This window comes from Danio rerio, chromosome 9 (assembly GCF_049306965.1).
Source record: "Danio rerio strain Tuebingen ecotype United States chromosome 9, GRCz12tu, whole genome shotgun sequence".
NCBI lineage: Eukaryota > Metazoa > Chordata > Actinopteri > Cypriniformes > Danionidae > Danio > Danio rerio.
The window spans coordinates 28,997,538-29,011,490 of NC_133184.1; the positions used below are offsets into that span (position 1 = coordinate 28,997,538).

Genomic DNA, 13,953 nt, shown 5'->3' on the forward strand with positions numbered 1-13,953 from the left:
ACTTGAGGATTAAAATATATTTTAATATTTTTTATGCGTCTTTAAGAGACGCATCCAGTTAGATTTACACTGTACAGATACAGTAGGTTACGAAAACAAACTGTGATACCATGCCTGACAGTGCTTTCAAAAAAAGCTTTATAACACAAGGTATACGCTAAAATGACAAAATATTAACAAAATAAAAGAATAAAATAAAATTAATAAAATAAGATAAAACATTTTTACTTACAACTGGGACATGAATATGAAGTGTCCCACATTGCTAAAAATACTATTAGCACACATAAATTTCACTAAAAATGAAAATTGGTTTTCAAGTTTATTACTGTAACTCTGCATGCTTTACAAAGGCAGAGTGCTTTCGTGCCTTAACAAAAATATACATGAGTATATCAGGGCCTTTGCAAATAACTCATTCTTCCCTATTATACAGGCAAAGAGAAAAGAAAGGAAAAGAAGAGTGTCAGAACTCTCAGTATTAATAAAGAGTCCAGATGACTCAAATTTTGCCGGTGAAGAGTGTATTTGATAGATTTTACTATCCCATGAGGTTGCGGGAGACGATCTGTGAATGGCACAGAAGTGATACAATTGATGCTGGTGATGCTCATGTGATATGATAATGACAACATTGCACATGTTAATTACATTCATAACACATAGTAATACTATTTTTATATGGAAGTGATACTTTTAGTTTATTCATCATTGTGAAAATGAAAGGTCACATCATGGCCAAATTAGTTACAGTATTGCTATTTTTCATTACTGCCAGATAATTTTATGTAAAATCAAATTACTGTATTGCATACATACAGTGCTATTTAAAACAGTGAGTAGTTATTCCATTTCTAAAACCGGCTGTCTGGCAATCTGTTTCTACTCCTCAAGATCCTAATATTCACATCCATCTAGTTCTACTTTCCATCTTTACATTTAGCATTCTGATTCTTTCATTATTCACTCCTGTTCTCAATTCCAAACTCTTTTGTCTACATTTTTTCTCTTCTTCTGTTGGACTTTCCATCCACATTTTTCTCCTACACTTCACATTTCTGTCTTCATCACTTTCATCTGTGTGTCTGTTCTCTGGGTTTAATGTTGAAGTCTGTGAGAAAAAAAAAACAGTTTTTGACTTCATAAGGAATGGCTACATATATGTCATCTTTCTTTTTTCAGTACAATTTACAGATACTGAATGCTTTTTATTTATGTTGCTATTCCACTCTGCATTTTTGTAAGAAAGCTATACATTTTTAGTTGAACTATATTTACTGATCTCAAGTCAGTACTCCGGTTTATTCTTTAGTGGATGAATAGTTGAATCAGTGTAGATGTGAGGCTGTACTGGGATCTATCTTCCTAGACAGCTGGAGCTTTAAAGGTTTTAGATAGTAGGCAATTTTCATCCTCATAAATACTCCCTTCAACTGTCTGTGCACTTACAGCTGATTTAATGGCCATTAAAGCCCGCTTTCTTACCAGGGATAAATTCACTGTACTTATTAATTTTCCGGCAGTAAAAAAGGTCGGGCAGGCTGTCAAGGTTATAGTCCTTTTTGAAGTCAATTAGGTAATAAAACTAGCTGGGTTGTAAATAAATACCTATGCTAATTCTACGTCTAAAATCATGCCCTGGCTGTAAATATTCACAGAAACAGTAGATTTCTACCCATTTTTTTCAGGAGTCAAAGTAGAAAACAAGTAGAAGTACTGAGATTTTTCTAAGTTCTAAAATGGGACAGTTTTTGAAAGAGGGAAATCCTGGTTATAATTTAAAATAATTGTAAGACATTGCTGCCCTCTAGCGGTCCAAAAATCTTAAAATTATTTTTTCCCCGCGTAAGATTTTTCTTTTTCTTTTTTTTATTGTTGCAAAAAGTTTACATCACAAAACAGGAAACAATCAACATCGCAAGTAATGATTACTAATAAAATAAATTAAAACTGTTACAACTGCAACAACAGCAAGGAGCAGTACACAAGACCTACATCAAAGGGAAAAAAAAACATTTTAACAATATTCTGAAAAGGAAGTAGAAAGAGCTTCGGTTATTTTATTTTGGTTTCTGAAGTATTTAAAGCTTTGAGCCACAAAGAAAACATCTAAAAGAGGCCTGCATTTTTAACATTTACAACAATGAATATGATATTTAACCAGTAGTAAAATAAGTTCACAACATCAGAGAAAGAAAAATGTTATTCACATTTGTAAAAGAAAATGTCTTCTGGAACACTAGGAGGGACTGAAAACATCTTTAATGAAAGTCATAGATGTCAAACCAGAATTTAGAAGTAAATTCACAAGAAAAAATTAAGTAGTGATCATATGTTTCTGGAAGATTTGAACAAAAGCTACACTTGTCAACATCAAAGTTAAATCTTTTTTGAATAAACTCATTCACAGGGTATATCCTAAATACAATTCTGTAATGAGTTTCCTTAACCTTACGTGCTACAGGATATTTAAGATAAAAGGTGAAAGCTTTGTCCTCTACTAGGGTTCAACAACTAGATGATAACACTTATAATCACCCATGATAATGCGTTTAAATTCTTCGTTAATACGCTTGTTACATTTACTTTCAAAAATATCAACATTTGATATTTTTAAAGACGGAAGAAAAGTTACATATGCACATGGGGGATCAAATAATTACTTTGAATTAACCTAAACAAAGCCGTAGGTGGCCTCATAAAATATAGAATAACCTTTATCTATCATTTTAATTCTACTTATTTAAAAATTTGTTATAAGATAGTAGCAGTCCATTCTCATCTAACAAATCATTATTAAATTCTATGCCTTTACTGTATCAGTCACTTTTAAACAATGATTTTATGTTAATAATAACAATAGTCCTATTATTCCAAAGAGTGGATTTATGAGGGGAAAAATTATGGATAAATATCATTTTCCAAAAAAGCCCCCAAGTGGTGCTCACTGCAGAGGCATTTGGGCAGAGCTGAGCTCCAGCGAGGGGGAGCTTGCGCTCTTGCTCCTCCTTGAGCTCATGCTCCCCCTCGCTGGAGCTCAGCTCTGCTCAAATGGCTCTGCAGTGAGCAGTGTCTCAAAGAGCAGTGCTTGCTTATGAAAATTAGACAGCTTCAAAGGAAGTTTTGAACAATCATAACCACATCTTGAAACAAATTCAAGACCACCAATCCCGAAAGATTTAAGAAAAAAATGAATGACTGTTTTATCCTGTAGTGTTTAAATCAGGGGTGCCCAACCTTTTTCTTTTGAAGGGCCACAAATCAAACATGACTTATGCTAGTGGGTTGAAGGTTTAGTTTTCATAAGTAACTTCCTAATTTATTTAATAGTTTTTAAAAATTACTAGAAAACGTATTGCTTTAACTAATACAGTGTTGTTTTTTTTTACATTTTATAATTATTTATTAGTAAAACTACATTTGATTTGCTTGCAGATGTCTTCTGAACAGTTTTCTATCCGCTATTTTTAAAAATCAGATTCATTTACAACATTTAACTGAAAGATTTCAATTCAGTTTGCTTTTTCTTATAGCTCAGCAATATAACAAACAAAACAGGTTACGTCAATTTAGAAATGATGATCTCTGTGTTTCAGTCATTCGCCCCAACCCTCTCTATCATTTCTACTCTCCTTTTAGGTGGGCCAAATCAATGGTTATAATTGGGTCAACTTTGCAACGGGGCATGCATGTAGAGGGCTAACAATTCAGGGGGGCTAATAATTCTGACTTCAACTGTATGACAAAATTAAATAAAAGTATTTACAATTAAGTGGCTTTATTAGTTAAAAAAACACAAACTATAAGTGTACTTTGTGTTCATGAAAACAGGTTGCAAATGACTTCAGTTGGATAGACTATGTCCTGAGGAAATTAAGATTTTTAATGCCAAGAGTTTTTATGCCAAGATGTTTTAGTGCATAAAGATCTGTACTGCCTGAAAGGAGAAATGTGAGCAGTCCGTGGCTTGGGTGAGAGGGGTCTTGATGTTACCTGCTCTTTTCTCATTTTGGAGATGTTCAAGTCCTGGAGGTTGCGCAGGTGCACACCAAATCCTCACAGCTGTCCTGACAGTCCGCTGCAGCCTTTTTGGGTCTGATTTAAAGCTATTTAGTGCTTTATTGTAGCTAGTTCTTTCTATGGTGTAGTCACATATTTTCACAACACTTACCCTTTCGAAAATGAATAGTTATTTTGGGCATATCGAATACAATCTGTATTGTACCATACCATCCACTAGTCCCACGCTTGCAGTCTTTACACAAAATGCGGAACCTTTGTTCACTCGTTTGTTTCCTCCGGATTGATTCTGATGTAGTACGCGCATGTACACAAGTACGATACATTTAAAATCAATAAATGAGACATTTTTACGGTCTTTTTACAAATAGAAATTGGGTTTATTTCAGGTTTAATAGTTATAAAATTTAATTTTCAGCCCAGCGAATTTAACCTGAAGATGTTATCGGATTTGCAGTAAGATGTCTCTATGTGACCATTTTTTTTCTTGCAGCATGTGTACAACAAAAACGTTATGAAATGTTTTTATAATAATTTGAAGTATAACATATATGTGAATCCCGTGTAGACGTAAACCATGGTAACACTGGATAAAAATAATCAATACTTGATTGTATTTCTTAGTTAAATTATTAAAAATTCAAGAAAAAAAATAATAAAACAAGGCAACTTTAACTCAGAATTCCCATGTAACAGATTACAATGAATCAGACATCAGTGCAGTTAAAAAACTGATTTCCAAAGTCAACCAATCTCATCTTTAATGAACTGATCCAACAAAATGCTGAGGATAAAGGCACTGGCACCACTGCAGACACGAGTATCGTGTTGGCTTTTGGTCCTTCAGAGAGGTCATCGTCTGGCCTCCATCAAACATGTGTGTCAGCTCTCAGAGAGGAAGCGTCAGAGTCTGCTGTACCCTTTTAGTGATCTGGAGGGGCACCTGTTCTCACAGGTCAATCAGGCACAATTCAAGATCTTCCATCCCAGTTTGGAGGAACTCCGCCAGGCAGAGACACTTTTCACTCCCTCCTCTAAACATGTCATCAACTACTCGACTTCTGCTGTCAGGATGGACCATGTCCCTATTCTTAAACAGCCTGAGGTGAGATAAGATTGTGTTTATGTGTTCGTTAAGTGGCACCATGTCCTCAAAACCTATTTAAACTCTGTTTAAAAACTGCAATTAAATGCAGAAAATGGGATTATTTATTTGCAGTTGTCACCAGGACCGTAGTGGACATTTTAAAAGTGGGGGGACAGTTGTATGAAACTGCATGTAAATATGACTTCAAAACTACATTAGAGAACACTTAACATGAAAAAGCTTAACATGGCTTAATGCACATAAACATCAACCAGAGAAACCCAAATTTTTGCCAAACTGTACTTGTAATTAACCCTAATTTCTGTAAGAAGAATGAGTCAGAATTCCATAGATAAATTGAAAATCATCACATTAAGCGTTTTTTCCACCCATTGAAGTCCATTATAAGGAAAAAAGCTTAACATGGCTTAATGTACCTTATCAACAAGGATGGAAAGTCAAATTTCTATCAGATTTTACTAGTGACAAACACTTTCTAATGTCAAAAGAATGAAAGAAAGAAATGGAAATTATAATGTTATGCATTTCTTCCCAGTGAAATTCATTACAAAAGGAAAAAGCTTAAGTCAACAAGTGGGGCACACCAAAATCTATCGAATTTTACTTGTGATTAACAGTAACTACTAGCAAAAGATCAAGCTCTGATTCTGTGAATGAAGTCAACAATGTCACGTTAAGTGTTTTATCTCTATTGAAGTCCAATATAAGAGCTAGTGTGGTTTAACTTAACATGCGGAGACAGTCAAATTTCTATGCAAATATACTCATAAACACTTCTGTCAAGTAAACAACATCACTTTAATTTTTCCAAATTTCTGTCAAACTTTACTTGTGACTAACACCAACTATTGTCAAAAGAATGGGCCTTAATTCCATAAATATAGTGAACAATATCACGTTAAGCGTTTTCTCCCCATTGAAGTTCATATTAAGGAAAGTCTTAATGTATCTTTACAACAACTGAGGGAAACCTAAATGTTAAAAAGGCTGTTCATAAAATCAAATCTAATTGATAATAGATTAACCCTTGCTGTCAAAAGAATGCACTTGTGCATGTCATTGACATCCCCACAACAACATAGGGGAATAAGCTTAACACAATATTGTTCACTTTAGCTGTGGAAATGGGGCTCATTCTATTGCTTGTAGTTAGTGCTAATCACAAGTAAAATTTGGTTTCCCCCACTTGATGTTAAGGCTGATTTATACTTCTGCGTCAAACGGCTACGTTTATGCTACGGCGCTGACGCATAGCCCTTTGCCATGGCCGTCGGCGTCGCTGACGTGCACCTCTCAAAAAACACAGAGGAACATTTACACCTCACTGCCCACTAGCGTTTCGGAAGTGTTAATTCAGACCAACAGAGACAGCGTGCAGAATTATAAATGCAAAGCTGCGCGCGTTGCCTGCGCCGTGAGTTACGCCGGTCACTTGACGCAGAAGTATAAACCAGGCTTAAGGTACATCAAGCCATGTTAAGCTTTTTACTTATTATAGATTTTACTTAACGTGATGTTTTTCACTTTATCTATGAAGTTTGAGACTTGTTCTTTTTACAGTATTTAGGGTTAATTACAAGAAAAGTTTAACAGGAATTTGGGTTTATGTTTAGGTACATAAAGCCACAATAAGCTTTTTTCACGTTAAAGTGTCCCTATATTAGCACTATTTAGTAACTGTCAACAATGTTGTACTTTGATAGTCATTGGCTGCTAATGGGATTTCAAGTTTTAGAATTTTTCAAAGAATAATTTTCTAAAATTATATTATTAAGGAGAAAGTTTGAATGTGTGAACATAAAACCAACTTTACCTCAATAGAAAGGGCTTATATACAGTAGATTAAGCCAGTATTAGGCCATGCAATTTTTTTGTTATTTTTTAATGTTCCTTTGAAAAAAAAATATTGGGACAAATCAAAATCATTGATATATTCAAAGGTCTTATATCCTACAAAAGTTTGTAGTTTTTTTTTTTTTTTTTTTTGAACACAAAATATATAGCGCTTTTCTGGACACTCAAAGCGCTTTACACAACGGGGGGGATCTCCTCATCCACCACCAAAATAAGTAATTTTGAGAAAAATTAGAAACATGTAACCAAAGGCTCCCTTAGTATGTAAGGCTGTGGTTACAGGTTTTTAGCATTTTTTAAATATCTTCGTTTGTATTATTTACCAGAAGAAAGAAACTTAAACAGTTTTGTGACATGAAATTTTCAAAATCTCTTTTTTTGCATTCACCAGAAGAAAGAAACACAAACAGGGTTTTGACAAGTGATGACATAATTTTCAGTTTTGGGTGAAACATCTCTTTAAGCCTTGTCTGCCAATCGAGGTGTATCAATCTTTGGTTTGATTGTTTATGTTTGTTACAGGTGTGTTTTATGGGCAGGAGTAATGTGGGGAAGTCTTCTCTCATCCGTGCCTTATTCTCTCTTGCACCAGAGGTGGAAGTGCGGGTCTCTAAAACTCCAGTGAGTATGTATGTCAGGGATGTTCTAGCAATTTATTCCTCTGTAAAATAAAAGTCTAATCTCAACCTAATTCTATATTTTTACACAGGGTCACACCAAAAAGCTCAATTTCTTTACTGTGGGAAAAGCGTTTACTCTAGTAGACATGCCTGGCTATGGACACATGGCACCACAGGACTTTGTAGAGATGGTTGAACCGTATCTTCAGGAGCGCCACAAGTAGGTTGAAGTTACTGCTGTACTTTAACTAATTCCTTATATACTGAAGCTTTATGTGTTTGTGTCTGAATAAATGCATAGTAAAGGGAGTGTTTCGTGATCTCTCATTTTTATCTGTAGTTTGGCGAGGACGTTCTTGCTGGTGGATGCAAGTGCAGGATTGCAGAGTACTGATTTAGTTGCTGTGGAGATGTTTGAAGAATTTAATTTGCCTTATGTGGTGAGTGTTTGGCTGAATTTAAATGTGTTTATATAAATAAATAAATATATTATTATTATTATTATTTTGCTCACCTATCACAGTAAGCACAAATATCAAAATGAGGACATTCTGAACTACTTCTATAAGCATTTTTCAAATCAGATACATAGACAATATTTCTACTTTTGTCCTGTTAGTACTCGGGTACATTTGATTTCCTTTAGACTTTCAAGCTACCACAATGCAATGTGGCATATTATCTCACTAAGACAACATTTGAAACAAATATGTCTGTGTACTATATGTGGTAGCACAAAAACAAATTAGAGCTATTGCATACAGGGAGTTTTTTTAGCTACCCAATGATCTGCTGAATTAAAAAAAAACGTTGCTACTGAAAGCTATTTTTATCTACAAGGTGCAGATGTTGCTTTTTTGTAGTAATTAAACACACATATTTGTTTTTTGACAATTCTGCAAATGTTAGCTTCTAAATCTGTATGTCCCGTAGCGAAGCAAAAACTAGTTATTATTATTATTATTATTATTATTATTATTATTATTATTATTATTATTAATATTGTTGTTGTTGTTTTTATTCAAATTAATCAATTCATCTTTTTTATTTGTTATGCTGTAACTGTCCAGCAGGGGATGTTAGAGTACAATACAAACTTTTGACCAGAATGTAGAAGAGAACGTCAAGATGACTGAATTTTGAAAACACACACATACAAAATCCATATACTCCCTCATTGTTTTTCTTTGAAATAACATATTAGCTTTCAAATATTTATGCAAACCTTAAGTATGATTCATTCATTCATTCTTTAATTTTCTTTTCGGCTTAGTCCCTTTATTAATCAGGGGTCGCCACAGCTGAATGAACTGCCAAATAATTCAGCATGTATGTTTATGGAGCAGATGCCCTTCCAGCTGCAACCCAACACGGGGAAACACCCATACACTCTTACATTTACTCACATCCACTACGCCCAATTTAGCTTTTTCAATTCACCTGTACCGGTGGGGGAAACCGAAGCACCCAGAGGAAACCCATGCAAATATGGGGAGAACATGCAAACTACACACAGAAATGCTAACTGACCTGGCTCAGGCTCGAACCAGCGACCTTCTTGCTGTGAGGTGATCATGCTACCCACTGCGCTACTGTGACGCCCTATATGATTTAAAATTTGTTTACATTTTTTTGGCAGGTTTCATTGTCCTCTTACTTCACAGAGACTTTTTGTGCTGTAATCTTTTTTAAAACACCCATCAGTCTTAAGGTTTGTTAAAAAAATAATCATTATCGCGCAAAGTCCTTTTTTCAACTCAAAGGTCTTTTTTTTACTTTATTATTTTTTCTGAGCATTATTGTTGCTCCACTGAAAGTAAAATGTAACTTACAGAATATAGCAGTCTAAAAATTAACAAATGTCTTCCGTGTTGTTTTTGTTGTTGTTTGTTTTTTAGCTGGTGGTAACCAAGATAGACAGAACCCGACAGGGTGCTTTGTTGGCTCTTGCTCTGGAGCTTCAGGACTTCATCAAAAAGCAAACCACAGCTTGTTTCCCACAACCATTTTTAGTGAGGTGAGAGAGAGATACACACACAAACACACTACTTTGTCACAATGTGTGAAAATAGTCATAGTAGCAAGCACGGTGTTAAAAGCAGATGAACAAACAAATATTATTCTTTAATGTTGCAGTAATTTAGCATTCAGTAAGGTTTAAAACACATGTACAGAGATTGGCAATGATTATATTGTTTTCCTTGCTGGCCCAGTCATATTATAAATAAATTGTAGTATTTTATTAAATATTAAATAATTAAACGATACATAGTTCAGTGAGGTTGATAGATAGATAGATAGATAGATAGACAGACAGACAGACAGACAGACAGACAGACAGACAGACACACGCTCGTGTGCGCGCGCGCACACACACACACACACACACACACACACACACACACACACACACACATACATACATACATACCTGAGGCTGATTACCAATGATTACCATGTACTTGGTTATACTTCGAATTGATATCAGAATTGAGCTAGGAGGAGTTTGAATGGTGCAGGTATGTAGTGTAGTGCAGTTGAGGTGCAGAATTGCCGAGCACTCAAGAGAGACTGGATGTATGATTTAAATAGACTGTTGTGATATAAGTTAGAACAGAACTGGATTGGTACACGTGATAAACAACTGAGTTTGAATATCGTTGTCCTCGTATGTTAGCCAGCTAGATAACACTGTCCAGGTTGGGGTTTAATTCAGTGGATTTTGCAGTCCCAGCTCATGCTTTTTTTAGGAATATTTATGTTTTTACATTTATATTTTTATCATTTACTTATTTATGTGGAACGAAATTAATTCTTTATTCAACAAGGAAAATCCATTAGAAGAAACTTGATCAAAATCAAAGAATAATTTTACATTCAGAAAATTCAGCTTTGCCAATTTTTAAAAAATATTTGACATCTAAATCTGGGTGTGTATAATGTATAAATGTAGATGTATATTGTATGTATAATGTGTGTATATTGTATAAATGTAGATGTATATTGCTTGATGTATAAATCATGAAAATCATGCAAAAAAACATAGTTTATAATATTTGAGCATGTATATATGCAAGTATATGTGTGCTTTTGTGAGGAATTTAGGGTATGTAGTGAATAAGAATCATTAGTCCTCAAACACAAAAACTCCTAGTGTGTGCTTTTGCACTGCATTTTTCTACCACATTAGAGTTATTTCCTAGTTGGATTATTTAAAATTTACTTTACAAGTGTCATCTTGTTTAAACGTGTTAGAGCAATGATAAGTGTATATTGCGCACTCATCGTTAACCACTTCTTTAGGTTTTATGTGAGTATGAGTGTACATTTGAGGTACCCTTGAACGCAGCAATTCCATAAATCCTGTGTACAAATATTTCACAGCATCTGACCCATAGTTTTATAAGCATGGTGAACATTCTGTGTTAGGAGAAATATGTTAATGTGGTCTGATTATTATCAACTGATAACAGTAAGCTGATAAGATAAGGCTAGTGGTTCTGGAAACAGTTGCAGTTTATTTTCGTGTCAATACAGTAAGTCATTTTCTCACAGATAAGGTGATAAGTAACATGGGTTATTACATTCTTACACCTAATTTTATTTCTCTCTTCCGTTCCTTTCTATAACCCGCAGTTCAGTCCAATTCTCCGGGATTCACCTGCTCAGATGTTTCATAGCACACGTAACTGGGAAACAACTGCTTTCTGCTAAACAATCATGAATGTACAGGACTGCCATGCACTGACACCACGTGGACAAATCTCATTTCCAAAACACATTTTGAAAAAGACCAATTTTAAGCATAGAAATGTTGATGTCGAGTCTGTGCATTAATGACTAATGCAGAGGAATCATGTTGTTACTGGTTTCAGGATTCATTCAACCCTGTATGAACTCCATGAATGATCCAGGATTGAGTGTGAGTGAGCTTTCAGAGGAAATAAGAAAAATTTTAATTTTTGTAAATGGTATCATGGCATAGTACATACACACTGATATTAGTCGCAGTGATTAAAAAAATGAAGAAATTTACCATGTGGAATTAACTCCATGCTTCATATACAGATTGTATAAATTCAACCTAAAAGTTACTGTTGAAACCTGTATTTGCTGTAGAATAATTTTCATAATCGTTCAAAATCATTTATTTTTGTGCATTTCATCGATCTATTTCATTTAGTCTATGACATTTCAGTCAAATCAATTAAATACTATGACAGTTATTCAGACCCTCAAGTTAATTGCATGTTTTTTTTTTGTTTGTTTTTTTTTTGGCAGCTTGGTTGTTGTCTGTTAATTTGTGGAAGATTCATTCATTCTTTTATTTATTTATTTTTTTGGCTTAGTTGCTTTATTATTCAGGAGTGAACTGCCAACTTATCCAGCATATGTTTTACGCAGCGGATGTCCTTCTAGCCACAACCTAACACTGCTTGTTTGCTTTATTTATAGAGCACATTTAAAAATAAGAGATGTTGACCAAAGTGCTTTACAAAGCGACCAACATACAAAATCTATCTATCTATCTATCTATCTATCTATCTATCTATCTATCTATCTATCTATCTATCTATCTATCTATCTATCTATCTATCTATCTATCTATCCATCCATCCATCCATCCATCCATCCATCCATCCATCCATCCATCCATCCATCCATCCATCCATCCATCCATCCATCCATCCATCCATCCATCCATCCATCCATCCATCCATCCATCCATCCATCCATCCATCCATCCATCCATCCATCCATCCATCCATCCATCCATCCATCTATCTATCTATCTATCCAATAGAGAGGAAGTTTTTTTTTTTTAATGAGACTTAAAAGCTCCAAGGGAAAACATGACCTGATATGTAAAGGCAGACCATTCCACAGACGAGGGGCTGTGTGGGAAAAAGCCCTGTCACCTCTAGATTTTAACCACGATTTGGGAACAACTAGCTGAAACTGGTTTTCCGACCTGATTGCCCTCAATGAAGTTTGCAAGTGAAGAAGCTCACCAATGTAAGTAGGTGGCAGACCATTCAAACCTTTAAAAACAAATAACAATAACTTGTATTGTATCCTAAATTGGACTGGGAGGCAGTGAATGGGGTGATAAAACTGGCGTGATACTGGAATTTTTTTTTGTCTCAGAGCAGCTGCATTTTGAAGTAGCTGCAGGCGTACAATTGAAGCAATGTTCCATGGATGATAGAAACCACTTTTGACGACTGAATTTATTTGCTTGTCAAACTTTAAGTCACTTAACTTGGAAGGCTTGGAAGGCCAAATACCAGTACTTCAGTTTTTGATTCATTCAAGTGTAAAAAATTACAAACTGGGAAACAACAATACACTCTTGCATTCACACACGTACACTATGCCCAATTTAGCTTATTCAATTCACCTGTACCCCATGTCTTTGGACTGTGGGTCCAAACCCATGCGAACATGCAAACTTCACACAGAAATGCCAACTCACTCGGCCAGCGCTCGAACCAGCGACCTTCTTGCTGTGAGGCGATCATGCTACCCACTGCACCACCGTGACACGTTGTGGAAGATTCTTGTCAATTTTAAACAAAAGAATCTTCATTCCTAAATGATCCTTGTAGCTCAGTTCCAGATCAGTTGTTCTTTTAACATATTAACTAAAAACTGACCTATTCATAGAATATCTAATCACAGAACCAAAAATCCTCTCAATGTGTTAAACCCACAGACACCCTAAACCAAGCAAAGACTAAGTGTTATAAATTTGTAAAAATAAAAAAAATTCTTGGAAGTACTTCATATTTATGAATTGTTTAAATTTTGTTTTCATTTTACGGCTAAAAGTCAAAATGTTTCAAAGTTACTCTGGCTAATTACGGTGGTATCGTATATGGCCTCTGGTCTGAAAAAGCCTTCCTTACACTAGAGCAGAGATTCAAAATCCAGAGTTAAAAGCTTTACACCAATTAAAACATGTTGAGTTGTAAATGGGGCTTGATTAGTTTAGATGAGCAGATCTAATTTTTATGTTTTTATTTTTTTACATACCCTGAGAGAACAGTACAGTATGCACCAATTCCATCAATGAACTTTGTGCTCAAGTGTCTTTACAGATGTTATAGAGTTTAAACAAAATGTTTCTTATTTCATTCCTTGAACTTTGTGCCTTTTATTTGAAGGTATATGTGCATTTTTGCACTGCATTGCTGGTGAGGTATCATATACATTCCTTTAGTTACTAAAGGGTTTTTAAAAGGAAAAAAAACGCTTTATGGCTTTTTTTCGATTCATGTACTTCTGACGCATGTTCACCATTGGGACTGATTGGCACTTAGTAACAGCGTGGTGGTGATGGTTCAGGGC

General features: G+C 34.8%; 1 protein-coding gene across 2 annotated transcripts; it reads left to right on the plus strand.

The window, feature by feature from the left end:
• Positions 1-4,282: 4,282 nt before the first annotated feature.
• On the plus strand, positions 4,283-11,841 carry gtpbp8 (GTP binding protein 8). 2 transcript variants are annotated; one of them, XM_073912026.1, is made up of 7 exons: positions 4,292-4,476; positions 4,717-5,125; positions 7,505-7,603; positions 7,692-7,822; positions 7,943-8,042; positions 9,501-9,619; positions 11,239-11,841. In XM_073912026.1, exons 2-7 carry the CDS (start codon positions 4,802-4,804, stop codon positions 11,324-11,326), a joined length of 861 nt encoding a protein of 286 aa, XP_073768127.1. In that variant the 5' UTR covers positions 4,292-4,476; positions 4,717-4,801; the 3' UTR covers positions 11,327-11,841. The 2 variants fall into 2 exon arrangements, with proteins under 2 accessions (NP_001119874.1, XP_073768127.1); NM_001126402.1 differs by having other exon boundaries at positions 4,283-5,125; positions 11,239-11,828.
• The last annotated feature ends 2,112 nt before the right edge of the window (positions 11,842-13,953 follow it).